Genomic DNA, 19,485 nt, shown 5'->3' with positions numbered 1-19,485 from the left:
TTAATAATTTCGGCATTTTACCAATTGAGTTAGGACTTATGGACGATTTTAAGTTTGATTTCTAATAATCTATAACAATATATAAATGGAAAACATGCTTTTTCGAGATGAATTATTCATTATTTCAGTTATACTCTTAAACAAATTTGTTGTTGAATAATGTTATCTTCCGAACAATTCATTCGTAACTCCCGAACGGTTTCTTTAGGGGTAAAAACGGGTAAAAATGGAAATTTGGGGGCCAGAAGAGCAATTTAAAAAAATTCAAAACCAACTTCTACCAGTAACTGAAGAAGTACTTCGAAAACAAAAAGAGAAAATGTGTTCCGTTGCGGTGGCGTCAATGTTATTCGCCGGGAGCTGCCGTACCCTCGCCGTTCCGGCAGCGGCGCGTGCAATTCCCATTTCACTCACCAAACACCTCACCAACCACGCGTTTCGTTTGCGTTGTCGGAGTTCACACAACAGTTTCACGGCAATCGCCGGTGAAACCGAATCTTCAACAACCGACGCTGTAAACCTAACAGTTACCTCTTCTTCTAATAGGTACATTCACTATCACTTTCTTCCTGTTGGAACATTCACAGTTTTTATTTTCAGCTCTTACTTAGGCTCTGTTTGGATAAACAGCTTTTTAGCACAATCCTTATCTTGATAAGCACTTATGAATAAGCTATTTCTATTGCAAAAGATAAAATTAAATCAAATTGTTGTCGTGTAAGTTTTATTTTTACAGGCTATCTTGGAGAACTTATGAAAATAAGCTGAAAACAACTTATGAACAATGTCCATAAGCTGTTTTCAAAAGTTCTTTCTAACAGTCTCACACAACTTATGTCAATAGATAAGCTCAAATAAGCCAATCCAAACAGGCCCTTAGTGTTTACATTTCAGCACTTTCTACCGCTTACACATTTTTTGTTTGATATTGACACTTGCTTTTTCTCCAAGCTACCCTAAGTATGATCGATTGCTTCCATGTCCAACACACAAATCTCCACCAAGAATCGAACACTTAGTTGTTACAGAAGAAGGACCTGTATTAGAATACATTTGTAAAGCTTTGAATCTTCCTCATTTGTAAGTACGAAGTTCATCTATGAAGTTTTATTGTTAACTTCATGAAAATTGGTTTAGACCCTAAGTTTTATTTTGTGAAGGTTTGTTGCGGATTTGATTCAATTCGGAGCTGTGTATTTCGCTCTTGTTTGTCCGAAACCTCCTCCTAATGCTACTGAAGAGCAAATTAGGGTTTTTAAAGAAGTAACTGAACCACTGGTTGTGCGAAAAAGAGCTTCTGTCAAAGGAAAAACTATAAGAGAAGCACAGAAAACGTTCCGTGTAACTGATGTGGATCAATTTGTTGAACCAGGAACATATTTGCGAGTGCACGTGCACCCTAAGCGTTTTCCTAGGTACGTTGAGATGTTCGTTAGATTTGCATTTTCGTTGTTATTATAGAGGCATGATATGATAATGTTTGACATTTGAAAGTTCTTTTTAGGTCCTATGAGATTGACTGGAGATCAAGGATCATAGCTGTGAAGGAATCATACGTCGTTTTGGATAAACCTGCTGGTACTTCAGTATGTAATCTATCCTACATTATGAACTCAGAAAAGCTATTAACCCCCTTATAGGATACTTATAGAATTGTTATGAAATTTTAGATTGTAGTCAACAGTGATAAGTCCTGTAAATTTCATACTCCTCTGTCCCTATTCATAAGACCCTTTGACACTTTTCAAATATTAAGTCTAGCTGGTAGTGTAACTAATGTGTGCATTTTATTTTATGACTATTACTGAATTACTTTGTGTATAGATGCATTCAATTTTGACTTTTCATATTCCAATACAAATTGGTGGTATTAAATGTATCTAGAAATTCGTAATGAGGCTTATATTTAGGGACCCCTTATGTTTCAAAGGAGTCTAGTATAAGGGTGGGTGGAGCTATTGCAAAAAATACTAAAATACTCCTACTTGAAATAAAAACACCCCTTATGGTTCCTAATTAGGACCCCTGAATGTCTTCATCAAAGTGTTGAAAGATTGTGTCCAACATTATTGTTTGTCTACACACAAGGTGAAATTTTAATGTGTATTCTGATTCCTAATAGGCTAGTATTAGATTCCTCCATTCGTTTGATAGGCTTCAAGGTTTACTAACTTGAAGTCCTTATCAAGCAATAACGGTATTGCAAATTACTGTTACGTAAAGATAGAGCAATCTCAAGATTTATCGTTTTGGGGCTTGATGTTCAGTAGATGGAGATAAATTTTGAGCATTGTCTGCGATATGTTTACTAGTTTTGAATGAGATATAGTGTTAGATTCCTAATTCGGAATGTCACGAATTTAATATTCTATAAGACTTGTCTTGAAATTTATTGATATGACTGCCTAAAGTTTCTTTGCAATCTATCATTTTCTAATTTTTGTCAGGTTGGTGGCACTACAGACAACATTGAAGAAAGTTGTGCAACCTTTGCAACTCGTGCCTTGGGATTGACAACACCTTTGATGACTACCCATCAGATTGATAACTGCACAGAAGGCTGGTAATGCCTATGTTTAAATAAATTAGTGTTGCTTGTCATTCTGGATTTGATAGAGAATGTAATATATTGTTATTTACGTGCAGTGTAGTATTAGCTAGGAATAAAGAGTATTGCTCTGTCTTTCATGGCAAAATACGGGTAACTCATGAACTTATTTCATAGTTTATACTAGAGCAATCTTCTACAGTTCTACGTGAGATGAGGATTCATTCTTTGAAAGAGTTCTTTTCACTCCAAGTGAATGTGCAAATTATTGAATACTAAATTATTTTCTTCAGGAGAAAAAAGTGAAGAAGCTCTATCTTGCTCTTGCAGCATGTCCTATACCAACTGGAATCATTAACCACTATATGCGTCCTATTAACATGGCCCCTCGACTTATTTCGGAAGGTAACTACACAAATTGGAGTTCTTAGCTAAAGATTGTTTGAGAACTTGAAATAAAATAGTTTAGTAAATATGTGTACTTTCGTTGATTATGTATTATGAGAAACTTCAGTGGGAGAAGCCAACTGCATGATTCATGATATTAGTGAAAGCATGACTTGTTTGTGACATTAGCTTTGCCTATGCTTGATATTCAATATTCCACTCCCTGAAAAGACTAAATGCAAAGAGTTGACAATGGAAGACATAGTGATGCGCTTGGGGATAATATATCAGCTTTATACTGCACTAAGGAATTGTGATATCATAAAGTTTTGACCATATGATTAAGTTAAGTGCATTAGCCAAGATAGAAATCAGCTACCTAATCAACTTCTATCATTTTTATTTTTGATTGAGTAGAATTTGAATAGGTGTTCACCCAACCCAATGGACTCCAAACAACAACATGATGTGTCAATGGGCAAATGCATTTCTAGTTTCTTATGTACAGTTAAACTTTAAATCATTTGTTTGCTTCGAGGAATTGGTAAAAGTTTTCCTGATAAGGGTCTTGTATTGTGATTGAACCCCGTATGTTTATTGAGTGCAGATTTTATCAAGGGATGGCTTCTTTGTCAACTTGAGGTCATAGAATGCAGAAAGATTCCCTGGCCAACTAGTGTTGTTCAAGATGAGTATTGTGTTGAAGACTGTGGGTGGCCATCTCAAGATTACGCGTATGAGTGCAAAATCAACCTTCTTACTGGTCGAACTCATCAGGTCTGTTAGCTGTCTTTTAATGTAATATTTGCATTTTTCTTTTGTTGATTCTTAAGACATATGATAGATTATAGATACGAATGATCAATTCAAAAAAATAATGAAAACACAGTTGATTGATAAATTCTTATCTTCTGGTAAATTGAAAAGTGATTTATTGCCTGCTTTGTTTTATGTATTTTTGTGCTATATGCCTTCATCAGCTATAGCCTGTTGACCAGCTGCCTTTAGTAGTGAAGCAATCTGTTGGCTGCTATAAATCATTGTTGTAAAGACAAAATCTATTATTCTAGCAATTGTTGGATCTAATATTAGGCTATATTTGTGTTAATTGCCAAGGAGTGTTTCAATTTTAATATATCGCTCCCCTCCACTTGTTTTCTGGAAGTTTATATCTTCTAATGGTATCAGCCAATTCAATTTTCAGATTCTTTTATCTGAATGGCGAACCAGCTGGTTCCCATTTAGCACTATTTAAATTTATAATGAATGAACAAAGAAAACTTTCTTACATTTCTTTTATCTAATTATCTTTTAGGAAAACAAAACTACTGTTTTTACTGATATAATGACTTCAATTTTAATGCAGATTCGAGCTCAATTTGCTGCTTGTAAGGCACCATTAGTTGGTGATACTATGTATATGCCAGCTGCAGTTGCAGAGATGATAAATCCTGGACTTAATCCATTTGGAAAATACAAGAAAGATTTCCCTAGTGAGAGTGAAAAAGAAGCGGCTGTTATAAACTGGGTTGCACAACATGGAAAAGAGCCTAGTGTTGCAATTGGACTTCAAGCTTGCCAAATTTCATGGGATGATGATGAACACTTTCACAGAGCTGGTTCACCTTGGTGGAGGTGTTAAAATGCTGGAATATGCTTGAGTTGAGGATATGGCTCAAGTCTGAAGTTATGTTTGAATTTTGCCTCAGTTTTGAGTGAGTATCATTGTAATTCAAGTTGGAATCATCATGGTTCAGTGTTACAACTGATCTGTAAATTTTGTATGCCTGAAAAAGTAAAGAGATGTTTTTGCATGCAGACGCTGATATTCATTCAATTGAAGGAAGATTTGTCATGTATCGTTGATGGTTCCTCCTTTTGCAGTAAAAGTGCAAATTTTTTCTAAGATGGGGGAGGAGTGGAGTGAGGTTGTGCTAATTTGAAAAGAGAAACCCAAACAAAAAGGAGGAGTTTCATGGAAGGATGGTGCATGCTGTCATATACCGGTGAGCCCTGAGCATCCTATTTTATTACAATCAACTCTAAATAGGCAAGCCTGAGGATATATTATTCACTGGTCAAGACCTCCGTTTACTTGGATATTGATGAATCAAGAAAAGTCACAATATTAGATAGTGGTATTTCGAGCTCTCGTCAATCCCTAAAAGTGCTTGTCTTAGTTTTCTTGTACTCTATTTGCATTTTGGTATAGAAGCTTTTTGTTTATGCTAGAAAGTTAATATTCATGTTAATGATCATTTAGGTTAATGATAGACGGATCCATTGTCCAGTCATATTTCCAAGTGTCATAAGAGGTCTTCATAACATCAAAATGTGGATGAACAGAATTGAGAACTCACCAAATGATAGAGGTTTCACCAATGTCAGCCTTGGAAAAGTTCATTTTATTATAGTAACGCACTTGCTTCATAATATGCTCATGTACACCGACGATATGATCATACTCTGTCTTGTAGGCAATGAGGAACATTGACTTTTTTACGCTTTCTAAGGTGCCATAGATGTCTCAAACAGATTTGCAATATTCATTTGTATTATTACACCTTAAGTTTGAGCTTTTCTGTCTACTAAATTATACTATGGAGAAGTCTATTAAGCAAAGCATCCCATAAAGCAATAATGTCAAGGAATGCATCAAATTAGTTAGCTTGAAATTTAAGATCTACGAGAAAGCGAAGAACAACAAATATCTCTCCTTGTTTCATGAGACAAAACATGGTGTCATTGGTGTATGTGAATAAATTATGAAAGTTATTGTCTTAATGTTGAAATTCATCAAAAACTTTGATCTACCAGGTTCTCGAGTCTCTTCCTCTATAGTTTGGTGATGTTATGACAATCTTATATCAACCATAAGTATGAATAAACATCAGATGAAATGATTTCAATTCTTATAATAATACATACATGCAGCACTGCAGGAGGGGTTCTAGATCGAAATTTATTCTAGTAGACTGGTGAAACTTGAACTTCATTTCTTTTCAAATCAACCCTTAACATGTAAGCCAGAGCTTTAAATTGCAGAATTAAACAAATCTTTATGAAGAATGGAACAACATTTTCATTGAATATAGAAGCACAAATCAAACGTGCCAAACTATTGAAAGCTTAGCTGATTAGGACCTGGCATTTATTTCGTTTATTTGTACCAAATTGTTTGCACCTGTTTTCCTTTTATCATTTTTCTTGGCGGAAGACTTCTGTTTTATGTTTTGCTATGAATTCCTTGTACCAATTTGCTGATAATCTTGGAGTTCTCTTGAGTGTTGCATAATCAACATGGTGGAGTCCAAATCTTACTGTATATCCTTGTAACCACTCGAAGTTGTCGAGCAAGGACCATGCAAAGTACCCCCTAACATCAGCTCCTTTCCTGATTACATGGTAAATGGCAAAACAAAAAGAAATTGATCTTAAAGCAAAGGGATACTAGTCATAAAGCATAGGGATATGGCATTGAGCAAATTTGAGTGAGTTTATATATACAAACAAAAAAGACAGATAGGGTTCAAAGTGACATCACAGATAGAGATTTAATTTTAGAATGCACTTCATATAGCTGGGTTTTCATATATCCTACCTTATGGCTTCTAGTAGGGAAAGCAAATGACCAGCCATGTAGTTTTTTCTGTCAAAATCATTAAGGTATTGCTCCTCAGTGTTATTTGGGTTGTCCAACTCCCCATAACCTAAAAAACAATTTATTAAAACAGAAACACACAAACTCCATCCATTAGAGGATTCACTGTTATACGTACCGTTTTCAGTTATGAACATTGGAGTGTTATTGTATCTGGTTTTTACATAGGTGACAATTTTCTCCATGCCTTGTGGATAAACATATTGCCAATCAATTGAAGTCTGCATACATGTCAACAGAAGTTTCAGAATTAGGTTGGTAATGCAAAGGGAAAATGTTAGTTTCATTAATCTTTATTGATGTAAGGTTGAAAATACATACAGGTTTGCCAATTGGAACGCCATCTTTTTCTGCACTTTGTTGGAATAAACCCTCTGTTCTGGTGATCCCTGGCCCCGGTTCACATTTGGAGTAGATGCAGTCCTTGATATAGTAGCTTGCATAATGATTGATGCCAATAAAATCCAATCCACTCTTCAGTTTCTCTTTATTATTGTTGGAAAATTTGGGTAATATATCTCCTAGAATCTTCTGCATAACTGGAGGGTATTCACCAAATATGATTGGGTCCAAGAGCCTGCTTTGGGTTATAGTTATTATATCAAATAATTACTTAGAGAATAAGCTTGTTTGAAGGTGGGACCAATTCGAACACATGTAGTAACGTTCAATTACTTTAAAAAAAAATTATTATCGATGTATATGTCAGTTTCGTGTTCAGTGTTTGTGTGTCATGTTTCATTGTATGGAAGTTGATTACAAACAAAAAAGGTTGTTTATTGAAGGAAAGGATACCAATTATTGGTGAATGATCTTGCTCTTTCTGTGGCCAGCTTGTCTGCCATGGAATTGCTGATGGGTTCATACCAGTCAAAATGCAAGACAATGCCAATTTTACCACCTTGCTCGGCCTGAATATTTCATTCACCACAATTTGAATTAGTATTTCTGATTGTTTCCACTTCCATTTTTAAGCAAGATGTCTTTATCCTTATCAAGGACAATTGTGAAGAACCTTGTATTGGCACATATATAAAGGTGTAATTTAGCCTAACACACTTTCCAAAAGTCACTCTCTTATTGAATGAATTTTATGTGGATCCCATCATATTGCAAATGTCATATACATAGTGTTGTGTGACTCATGACTTTCATCAAATAAGAGTGGATATTGAAAAGAGTGTTAATGTTTTTAGCACTACTCTTTTTTTAATGTATAGAATGTTATGTTATAAACTAAAAGACTACCTGGTATTTAGTTCTATAAATATATGCTGCAGCTGCATGAGATAGGATTATATTGTGAACCGCCAGATATGGCTCCTTCTCTGAATCTCCTTCACTACAATTTCCAAATGGTTTAGAGCAACGAAATGGCGGAGCTATTCCTTTGCGGTAGCCGTATGTGATCAGATAATCTGGCTCATTGAAGGTTGCCCAGTATTTTACCCTGTCACCAAATGATTTGAAACAAAGGTCTGCTAGATATACGAAATCTTCCCTGTGCATCAATCAAAGTATTGATAAATATTAGCTTATGACAAGTAAATAATGACATGTATATGTACAATAAGAAGGGTAATTAAATTACTTACTGTGACTCTGGACTTAGCCAACCTTCGTATCTGTCTCCAAGTTCTTGAGGTAAATCGAAATGTGACAGTGTCACAAATGGTTCAATTCCTGCAAGTTGTCCAATTCATCAGGGAATCAAAGTGATTCAGTGCACAGCAAGTTATGTTTGATCTTGTGTTGTGTTCACATCTATAAAGTTTTTTTTAAAAGAAAAATATATTCCACGTACTATGTATGTGCACTCACTCTAGTGTTAAATGTAAGCAACAAAACAACCTACTTTAATTAAACATAAAAAAAAGTAAGTAGTCTAATTTAATTTTCTTTTTGTAAAATAAAACAGATATCCTCCAAAATGTCACGTGTTTCATAAAATTAAGAGATTACTGAAAAATGAAATATAAACTATTGAAAGGTGTTTTGAGATCATAAAATTAGAGATTTTTTCTTAGATTCAAAACAGAAGTGAATACAACTACTAAGAAAAATACAAATGTTAATGTGTGGCTGTGTAGTTTTAGACAAGTTTTCATGAACTTTTTTTTGATCGGTAGGAACAGAAGATAGTACTCTTAATTAATGCTCACATACATTGCACACCGGTCACTATTTTTAAAATGAATAAATGAATAATTTCTACATTGAAAATTGTGTAGTTATGATTTTTACATGTGTTTGATTTGTATTTTCAAGACAAACCTTCTTTAAATAAAATGCTAGTAACAAGTATTTTAAGATATTGTTTAAGCATCCAAAAATAGTAATTTTTAAATTGAAGATTAATAAAATGGGATCCCAATGTAAAATTTTCTCACTTATCACTCCATTAACTTTTCTCTATCGACAGAAATGCAATCCAAATTTTCCTTAGCCTTTAGTCTTTAGTAGTAGTATCATCATGGTGTAATTGTTTGTCTTTAGTACACTAAATAAACTTTTGTGGGGGCAATATGAAATTGTATGGGGTCATCATCTAAATTCATGCATGAGTAATGCATAAGTGGGGTCAAAAGTCCTCAATTAGAGCAATGTAGATCGGTGCCTGAGTAACCTAGTGGCCAAAAATTCATCTTATACGGTGAATAAGTGGGCTCGGATGATTTTTGTTGAAATGGTCAGAGTTAATAGTTTTAGTATGCTAGCATTCTTTAATTAATGTGACATTCTCATTTAAGAGCTAGAAATAAACCTTTGAGAAGCAAAGCATCTATTAGCCGATTGTAATAGCTGATGCCACCAGAATTGACTTCTCCAAATCTTCCTTCTGCAAAAAGGGTATCAAAGTTTACATAAAGAATTGATTTCAAGCAGATGGTAATATCTAAATTGAGAATAATCAAATTAAGAAGCATACTTGGTAGAACTCTTGCCCATGAAATTGAGAATCTGTAGCTGTTTACTTTCATGGCTTCCATTAGATCAATATCCTCCTGTTCTAAGCCACAATAATATCACTGCTAATAAAAAAAAATGCTAGCAACACTCACTTTTGAACATTTCCTCTAATACTTACTCTCTCATGGGATACAATCAATATGTCCCACCACTTTGTGTGGATTCAATTTTCAAAGTGTAGATCCACAATGATTTAAACCAATAAGAGAGTAAGTGCTCAAAAGAGAGTGTTGCTAGCATTCTTAAAACAACAAAAATTAGGTAGTATTTTTCATTGAGTATGATGACCCTAAAATTTAGAGTATACATTTAGAGTACATAAATTTCTACCTAATAATCAAAATTTTCTAGCTCAATCCATGTGAGACCTACTCAAACACTTAATATGGGAACCTTTTCTGTTAACACTTTCCTATTTTTTAATGTTCAATCATTAGTCATTTTTATATCCTTTCTTAAAGTTTGAAGATGCATAATACCAGATAGCGATGATATTGGTCAACGGCAATATCTCCATTAGTTCCATCCTTTATTTTATCTACAATAACCAGTTTCAAATCAATAACACCATCTTAAATTTGTTTAGTTACATATTTGTTTAATTATCATCATCATCACCTGGTGTTTTGTGTGTTACGACATCCCAATCACTTAGTCCTTTTCCATCACTCAAGTAAGCACCTTCATACTGCAAAATGATCATTAATTAAGGAAACCATATTGTAAATATATGATAGGTTGATTATCAATTAACAAGTCCCAAAACATGCATACATATATGATATTAAATTAATATTAAAAATGAAATTAATCACCTGATAAGCAGAAGAAGCAGTACCAAAGAGGAAGTTGGTGGATAATGGAGATGGATCAAACCTATTTGATAGAGCTCTCTGAGGACATATTGAAAATGAGATTAGCAATAAAAAAATAAAGAGTATTTCCACAAACATCGATTTCAGATTTGTATAGAACACCATTGCATAGCATTGTACTTGCCAATTGGCATGGCACTTTTTTATATTGCTAGCCAACATATGTATTATAGTATTGAGAGACAAAGCGCATGACATATTTTTTATGTTTAATAAGGAAGAAAAGTCTTTAATTAGTCAAAAAAAAAAAAGCAAAGTGTTTTTATTCACTCATACTCATACATTGTTCAAAGTTCAAACCTGAAAGTGGAAAAAAAGTATACGTATAAGATAAACCGTAGAAAAATAAATAGACTATATCTACAAGCAGCCTTTTAAAACTAATTTTATAATTTTTTTTTTGAAGAAAATAAATTAGCTCACCTAAATTGACACTAGAGATGATTGAACTTAAGACCTTAAGGAGGAACACACTCTAAGGTCTTAAATCAATACCCTCAGACAAACTCAAGTGGGTTTAATTTTGTAAATTATTATAAATAAGAGAAACTTTAAAAGGGGAGTTTTGATGCAATGATAAAGTTGTTTTCATGTGATTATAAAGTCGCAAATTTAAGTCATGAAAACAACCTCTTGCCAATCTTGTATAAAAACAGGGTAAGTCTACGTACGGCACACCCCATGCTTATGCAGAAGCTTTGTGTACAAGACTATTTTTTTTTTTTTTTAAATAAATAGACAAGAGAAACTTTAATAACATACTCTTTTCAACACACTTTTTTTTCAGACGAATTAGTTTTTATTAAATCATGTATCCCTCCTCAGAGGCGAAGCCAAGACCATAATATTGGAGTTCAAACTTTTGAGTTTTTCATATTTTAAGATTAGTGGTGCAAAAAAAGGAAGTGATCCTGTTGATTGTTTTACACATGCCAATACACATATTTAACCTTTAATATCTTTAATTATGTATTAGAAAAAAATATTAAAATTTGACAAGTCAACATCATCTTATTTATCATGTGAATAGTATACATAGTAAAAAAATATCACTTATAAAATACGAAGTGTTATGAATATTACAAGTGGATGTCCATATAACAATTGGGTTATTGGATCATATTGTTAGCTTATTGGGCCATATTGTGCTTGCTCCCCAAGTCATTGTATTTCTCTATAAATAGAGCTCATATGTAACCTAATTATACATCACAAGAGAATAATATAATCATCTTTCTTCTCTCTCTATTCTCTCTTCTTCTCTTTAATCTTGTTCTTGTTCTTCTAATCTTGTTCTTGTTCTTCTTATTCTAATAGTTTCATAACACGTTATCAGCACGAGACTCTAACCAACTGAGGTATGTAATTCTTTTTAATCTATTTATATGAAAATAAGTTTTAATTTTCATATCGATGATTATAGACTATACTATTATAATTCAATCAATTGGAATCAGTTTCTTAGAGATACATTGAACCACTATTATGTGAATTGTATTATATTATTGTGTTTATTTATTCCATGTGTAATCATGAAGTATTGCATAAGAATTAATCTCATATTATAAAATCAAAGAGATCTATTATATGGTTTCTGAAAAACTCAATATTACTCCATGTGAATTTTGGAAGAATTCAAAGGTGTGGTTCCTGAAGGACTCACTATTATTCTTTGTGAATTCCTGAAGAATTCAAAACCGTAGTTCCTGAAGAACTAAATATTATTCTATGTGAATTTCTAAAGAATTCAACAACGTAATTCCTGAACAACTTAATATTTTTCTTTTTGAATTCCTAAAGAATTCAAAAGCGTTAATCTATGAAGGAATGATTGCTTGGAGAATTATTTTATGGTTTAAATTTATTGCATAGTTCTTGAAGAACCTAAAAATCAATCTTTATCCTCCACGAATTCCTGAAGAATTCAGCAGTGATACATCCATGAAGGATCGTACAAATAACAGATTAGATCTGTTATATAGTTCTTGAAAAGCTTATAAAAACTTAAAAATCAACCAATTTTATTCTCCATGAATTCCTGAAGAATTCAATAGTGATGCATGGATTGCACAAATAATTGATTTGATTGTGAGTAGTTCGTGAAAAAGTTCTTGAAAAAACTCATTTTTCTTTTGTGAATTGGTGTGTATTTTTTTTTCTCACCAAATTTCCATGTTTTATTGATTTAAGATTTAGTTGAAATTATCCCTTGATTTAATTATTATTTTATCTTTTTGATTTAATTTTAAAAATTAAGATTGTTTCCTTTAATTGTGGATTATTTCCAAATTTTTTGCTGAAACTAGTTTTGTTGGGTTTAAAATAAACCAACTAGTTTTTATTTGGATCTAAGTTAAATATATATATTATAATTGATTTGAAACATATCTTTACGTTTGAGTTTGTTTCAAATATAATATTAAATTAAATATCTATTTTTTCTTCCTAAAATTAAGGATTCAAATTGTGTCAATTTTTTTTTAAGATTTGATCTAAAATTATTTTCTAAATTCTATATATTTTTTTCAAAAAAAAAAAAAAACGATAATGTAACTAATTCCGTTTTTTTTTTACTGACTTTATGGCTCTTGTTTGTTATGGATTCATTGTCAATTTGATTGATAGACACCAATTAGAATCATGTATTTTGTTTTAGTTGATTGTCACAATTTTTTGTTTTGAAATAAAAATTGGATAAAATCATTATTTTTAGAAGCAAATTGACTTCGCGATAGAAAATTTTGATCCCATGCAATTTTGGCAATTTCAATTTCTCAACCATCAAAATCGTGTTTGGCACCTAAATTATCATGTTTTAAGTTCTTGAATTTCAGCTCATATAGACTATATAGACTCTTTTCTAAATTATAGTAGGCCAAATTTTTTTTTCGATGTAGAAAACTGAAGTTTCCTTTAAGGAGATATGTACATCAATTTGTTCTAGTCAATATTTGTGTTTTCTTTTGATGACAAATAAGTATTTTATTTTTATGGTTGTGCTTTCATGTAATTTGGGAAATTTTTGTGTGGATTTTGATTTAAACTATTTATGATCCACTATCGATATGCACATAAATGTCATGTATACAAATATTTGTTTTGAATTATTGAGTATGGTTATTTGATCATTGTAACAACAAATGCAAATATGTTGGCATCGAATTGAATTTGATTAATTGAATTTATTTGTTGTGAAAATATATTTTTATTTGGCAAAACATTTATATCCTACCTTTTAATTTCTAGTTTGAAATTAAAATTGATTCACATAATTTTTGTGTATAAACTTTGTATTTAGTTATAAAATAAATAAATAAATAAATAAATAAATGATATATATTTGGTTATGATATATATATTTGTGGAAGATTTGTTGTATTTTAATAATGAATCTCAACTTTTGTGATTCAATTTGGTAGTACATTATACAAATGTTTGATTCTTTAATTTTGAGAAATATTGATATTACAATATATGGGGAAATATTTATATTCACATGTAGTGAATCAATATTGACATGATTTTTTCTCTCCTATATATAAGATTCAAGTTTATTTCATTTGAATTTAAATATTTGGGTTATAGCATGATTATGATATTTGAAATTTATTGTTATTAATTTTATTTTTTTTATACAATAATATGGTTTCAATCATGCATTTTGGAAGAACCAGGAATATTTGTCATAAATTATGATGCAAGGAATCAATGTTAGCATTGCACTTCAAAATAAATAAAATTATTGAAGACTCTGGAATAACTAATTTATTGTTACATGGAGGAACAAAGTTAAACATTGAGATTGTATTCTCATAAAATTTTAATGTTAAACATCTCTATATTACGAGATATACTCTGAAGAAAATAAGTGTAGTGAAAATTTTATTTTGTCTCTTATTTATAATACACTTATATTAGTGCAATGGAAGCACATATTATTGTAAACCTGAAGTTTACATATTATATTATTTGTGCAATGGAAGCACATAATATCGTAAACCAGAAGTTTACAAATTATATTAAATTTATTGTTGGCAAGACTGGTTGGGTTGTCCCGGATCTATTATGATGCATAAATTAGTTGAAAAAAAAAATTATTATGGATATATATTGAAGAGCCAGAAGATTCTTCAATCTAGTGACTTTTGTGTTACTAGTTCCTAAGGGAAGTTGACAATTTAAAGGAATGAGTGTCTCACCTAAATAAGGTGTTATTTAAATTAATACACTGATCATGTGAATCACTTGAATATTATATGATTTGAATCGATGCATAAACTAAATAATCACATGTATATTTACAACCAGAAGTTTGTGAGATTATTATGTCAACAAATTTGACTAAGAGTTTATTTTCTAAACTTTTCAGAAAGCATTTCATAAGTATCATTCACCAATTCAAAATCATATTGAACAGCTGGTAGCATATGCTCATAAAAATGGATTTGGAGATCCATTCTTTAGACGTCTAAAGTTAATTGTATGATTGATACTTATGAGACCATACCTTATAAACTCTATTTTGGTTATGAGATAATGCCTTATAAACTCAATTTTGGGAATCAATAATTTTGTATATTGAGATATTGATATGCATCAAGCCAGCACATTACTATATGTAAGTTCTCCCCTTAATTTATCATTGGAAAAATATATTTGATATAAATCTCCATCTATCATTAATTGTATTGAGCCAACTTGCTTACAGCCCGGTAGGTTGATTATCAATTGATGGTTTGGTTTTCCCAATATTAGGGGGAGATGGTAAGCAGTTTAAAAATTGTGAATCTGAAGTTCAAATAAATTATTTAAAAGAAAATATTATTGTCTCTTCTTGATCCTCAAGATATAACTCATTTCAAAGGTAAACAAATCTTATTAGCTGCTAATGCTCCAATCGAAATAGATGTCCATAGCGGATGATCTAATATTGCAAATGAGTCTTCATCGTGTTTGAAGCATGATAGATCAATCTGTTCCAAATATAAAAAGCTTTGAATAAGAAAAGGAGCTTAAAGGAAATATAACCCAAAACGAGGATATAGAAACTCTAAAAGAGTTTTTTGACATAATTGTTTTTTTTTTTTTTCAGTTCCAGAAGAACTAATCAGGTACCTGAAACTTATAAAATATTGGTAAATTATGTCATGAATAAAATATCTCAATGGAATGAGATGGAACCGAAATGAAGTCAACGTTGACGTGTTTTTGCATATAATATAGCGCTATATGTGATAAGTAATAATGAGGATCATGTGTTAAAGTCGACTAAAGATTATAGATAAAGAAAATATCTATAGAACGGAAAGAGACAATTCTACTGAAATCAAACTCGCTTCATGAAGCAGACTTTGTTTTGACTTGTAGTCCGCACACTTGAAGGTGTGAAGTTAAATGACTATATATGATTTTTCGCGCGAAAAAGGAATTAGTATGGTAAATTACATATATACAGAGTTTGATATGATCACCTGAAGTGAATTAATAAATGTCTACCATTTATTTTAAAAGACATATTTACCAGAAGTAAATCCAAGAACTTTTTCATAGTTGATTAAGTTCAGGAGCACATGAAAGGCTCACATTATATGAAAATGTGCTACAATTTATTTTTATTATATGAAACTTCTTGAAGGATTTCATTTGAGTGAAACGTACTATCAAATCTATTGAAAAAATGACATCATTTGTCCATTTTAAGGATTTGAAATGAATTTGTTATAATCATATATATATATATATATTAGAACTCCTGCAGAGATTCTAAATTTTGTTAGATAAATGTTTTTATGGACATATCTAATTGATTATGTACTAGAATGATTGTGATGTCACTTGATGTGAGTAAAGATCATGTCCTCAAGAAAATCATGAACAATTTGAATTGGTCAGGTGAGGACACGAACGCATTTTGCTTATTATATATATATCGTGGTATTTTTTTGTCAATATTAGTAAATACAGATATTGCAGCAAAGTCAAACATACAATTTGTATCTTAGAGAAACAACAATATCATCCGATCATTTGAATATGTTAGCACTACGTCAAGGAAGTGGAGAATGCTCTTTATTAAGGATTATGATTTCACACATACAAGAAACTTGTGGTTTTCTAATTTTAAAAGGAGGTTCTTTCAACAACTCAATATGAAGATATCACAAGAGCTGCTAATTTGGAGAAGAGTATGGAGATATATCATATATTTCTACAGAGTCACCGTCAAGTAAAGATTTTAAGTAACTAGCATAAAAGATTGTTTAAACTTCTTCGTCTCATATATAATTGTCTTTATGAGGGGGAGACAAAGATGTGTTCTGCACTATTTTTCCCTTAACCATGGTTTTATCCCATTGGGTTTTCCTGGTAAGGTTTTTAACGAGGCAGATTATAACACAAAAGGATGTTGTACTCTTTTTCCTTCACTGGAATTTTTTCCCACTGGGTTTTTCTCTAGTAAGGTTTTAATGAGACATATCCGAGATGGACATCCAAGGGGGAGTGTTATGAATATTACAAGTGGATGTCCATATAACAATTGGGTTATTGGATCATATTGTTAGCTTATTGGGCCATATTGTGCTTGCTCCCCAAGTCATTGTATTTCTCTATAAATAGAGCTCATATGTAACCTAATTATACATCACAAGAGAATAATATAATCATCTTTCTTCTCTCTCTATTCACTCTTCTTCTCTTTAATCTTGTTCTTGTTCTTCTAATCTTGTTCTTGTTCTTCTTATTCTAATAGTTTCATAACACGAAGAAAGTATTTGTTTTTTCCTCATATTCACGGGGTTCCAGATTAAACAAATTACCACAAAACACAATTTCAGGTTTGCAATCTTTTCCCAGAAGGGAAACGCTTTTGAGAAAATCATACCGGAACCCCAATATCAAGTTTTCTAAATTGTATTTTTTTTGAAATAATACAATTTATTTTAGCTAACTTTTAAAATAATACAATTTATTTTAGCTAACAAGTAAAAAACGTTACCATAGATAAAGGATAACATGCAACAACTTTTTGGATGTTGCTATGTCAATAAAAAACTGCTGCCTAATCTTTCTCGGAGAAGAAACCAAACCCAAAAATTTAATATACGTTTCTATTAAGTTTCCCATTTTGTATTATTCTTTGATTTTTTTTTTTAAGAAGCCAAATTAGTATGAAAACTTAAAAAGGAAGTTAGAAACATATTCTAAAGTCTCAAATTAATAACCACATAATCAATCCAAATGGGTTGTAATTATTATTCTTTAAATTAATATGTTTTTGCCAATAGCTAGAAAATCAGACAACAATTTTTATGTGTTCCCATGTTTTTACATAAGTTTTTGGAAATAAAAGTAAAAGTTTTCATATTAAAAAATTTATTCTATTTTGTTCTCTTCAATACCTTGAAACAATCTAAAGAACAAGTGCAGAATTTTGGTTTATATAATGTCTCAAGCGGTTGTCCAAACTCCAAGAAGCTGCGAAATTTGCAATTCATTATGGGATCTATCAATTTGAATTGTTCTAACGATCCAATTTATCTTCAATATTTGGTGATTTGGACAGGAAATTATACTAGTAGTTAATACAAGGAATATTTTGTTGATAGCAATATCAATACCAACATTGTCCATCTCAAGGATAATCTTTGGCCAGCCTGCTTCACATACCAACTAAAAACTATGAATGATTCCTCCCCATTCAGCAAAATTTGCCATAATGATTCCAATTTTTGCTCTAAACCCACTTCACCAATCCACTTTATCATTTCTACCACAAACCTTTTCTTTAGAAGTTCCAATTCAGGTTTGGTCCATACACCCATCCTTATTAATGTGACAAACTCTATAAATAGTCTTGCATTTTTCTTAGACCTTTCCATTTCTAAATCTTCAAAATAGAATTGTTGACCTAAGATCATACAAAAAAAACTAATAACAATGACATAGAAGAGAAGGTAGAAACTCTACCACACCTGCACATGACTTCGCAAACTACTTTTTTTTCGAACATTGACATGTTACTTATAAAATAAAAATTTCAAATGAGAACTATCAAATTTGATACTCACTGATTCATGACTTGAGATAAACGGACCTGCAGAATGTTTTGGAGACATTTCACTATATCCTCCGCTATTTGCATATCATCTCTGATACTTTCATATTGCTCTTTGATACCCCTCAAAATCTTCAAAAAATTATCCAACGGAACTGCCTCCTTCTGCCGGAGAAACTCAATAACTACTTTCCACGCCGATTCTTTCTCTTCTTCCGAACCAGCACCATCGACGTCTTCTTCTTCTTCATCAAAATCTTCTTCTTCTACTACTTCTTCATCATCATCAAAATCTTCTTCGTCATCATCAAAGTCTTCTTCTTCTACTGCTTCTTCATCTTCTTCTTCTTTTCGATGCAACTCGAAAGGCTTTAATCGTTTTACGGCATTACAAACTAGATACATGATTTCAGTTACCGATATCCGAATGTGCTTCTCCAAAAAATAACGATCAAGAACAAGTGATTTCCACCACTTGCATACGCACCTCAATTGCAGATAATCGCTTGGTTCAAATCTAGAAAGGATTTCGATAATCAGATCCTCCGGGAGTATCGTGTTCTGTGACTCCGCCGTGGCTTCCGCCATCGCCGCCATCGTTAGTTTCGATTTTTTTAGGGATTTTAGGGATTCACGGGTTTATCGATAGAAAGAATTTGTTTTCCGTTCGGGTCGGTATGTGGAGCGCTTTCGATTTGAGGCTCCGGTTTTGATGCTTCGGAATTCTAAACGTATTCATACATGCTTCGGTTTTGATGCTTCGTACAATACTAATTTAAAAATGCAAATAATATGAGTTTAGCTCAATTGATTTTTTAATGAAAAAAATGCATTTTCTCGTTCCCGTGAGTTTACTCAATCGGTAGGGATATTTGCATATTATATGTAGGGTTGAGATCCAAAAGAAAAAACTAAAAAAAATATTTTACAGAGAGTAAAACTGGAAATGACCTATCCCCGTGAGCTTAGTTTAATTGGTAGGGATATT

At 31.8% G+C, this 19,485-nt stretch overlaps 3 protein-coding genes across 6 annotated transcripts; 1 reads left to right on the top strand and 2 right to left on the bottom strand.

The window, feature by feature from the left end:
• Positions 1-269: 269 nt before the first annotated feature.
• On the top strand, positions 270-5,510 carry LOC25486124 (RNA pseudouridine synthase 6, chloroplastic). 3 transcript variants are annotated; one of them, XR_003009139.2, is made up of 10 exons: positions 270-546; positions 952-1,080; positions 1,161-1,415; positions 1,505-1,586; positions 2,448-2,563; positions 2,647-2,701; positions 2,842-2,953; positions 3,543-3,712; positions 4,302-4,650; positions 4,755-5,510. XR_003009139.2 is itself a non-coding variant. In XM_013607330.3 (9 exons), exons 1-9 carry the CDS (start codon positions 320-322, stop codon positions 4,575-4,577), a joined length of 1,422 nt encoding a protein of 473 aa, XP_013462784.3. In that variant the 5' UTR covers positions 270-319; the 3' UTR covers positions 4,578-5,510. The 3 variants fall into 3 exon arrangements, 1 of the variants encoding a protein (XP_013462784.3); XR_003009141.2 differs by having other exon boundaries at positions 4,302-4,941; positions 5,199-5,510; XM_013607330.3 differs by having other exon boundaries at positions 4,302-5,510.
• Positions 5,511-5,698: 188 nt separating this feature from the next.
• On the bottom strand, positions 5,699-10,608 carry LOC25486123 (beta-glucosidase 46). Its single transcript, XM_013607329.3, has 12 exons — positions 10,382-10,608; positions 10,185-10,254; positions 10,046-10,104; positions 9,526-9,601; positions 9,361-9,435; positions 8,192-8,279; positions 7,845-8,097; positions 7,392-7,507; positions 6,918-7,173; positions 6,715-6,817; positions 6,537-6,645; positions 5,699-6,329 (listed from the first exon to the last, which is right to left on the bottom strand). The coding sequence occupies exons 1-12, from the start codon at positions 10,601-10,603 to the stop codon at positions 6,134-6,136; spliced, it is 1,623 nt and encodes a 540-aa protein (XP_013462783.2). The 5' UTR covers positions 10,604-10,608; the 3' UTR covers positions 5,699-6,133.
• Positions 10,609-17,853: 7,245 nt separating this feature from the next.
• LOC25486122 (transcription initiation factor TFIID subunit 7-like) lies at positions 17,854-19,246 on the bottom strand. Of its 2 annotated transcripts, none has more exons than XM_013607326.3 (2): positions 18,511-19,246; positions 17,854-18,350 (listed from the first exon to the last, which is right to left on the bottom strand). In XM_013607326.3, exons 1-2 carry the CDS (start codon positions 19,092-19,094, stop codon positions 18,332-18,334), a joined length of 603 nt encoding a protein of 200 aa, XP_013462780.1. In that variant the 5' UTR covers positions 19,095-19,246; the 3' UTR covers positions 17,854-18,331. The 2 variants fall into 2 exon arrangements, with proteins under 2 accessions (XP_013462780.1, XP_024631822.1); XM_024776054.2 differs by having other exon boundaries at positions 18,537-19,246.
• Positions 19,247-19,485: the final 239 nt, after the last annotated feature.

The sequence above is a fragment of the Medicago truncatula genome, chromosome 2 (assembly GCF_003473485.1).
Source record: "Medicago truncatula cultivar Jemalong A17 chromosome 2, MtrunA17r5.0-ANR, whole genome shotgun sequence".
Lineage (NCBI taxonomy): Eukaryota > Viridiplantae > Streptophyta > Magnoliopsida > Fabales > Fabaceae > Medicago > Medicago truncatula.
The sequence above is the reverse complement of the archived record's forward strand: the minus strand, read 5'-3'. Positions and strand labels throughout refer to the sequence as shown.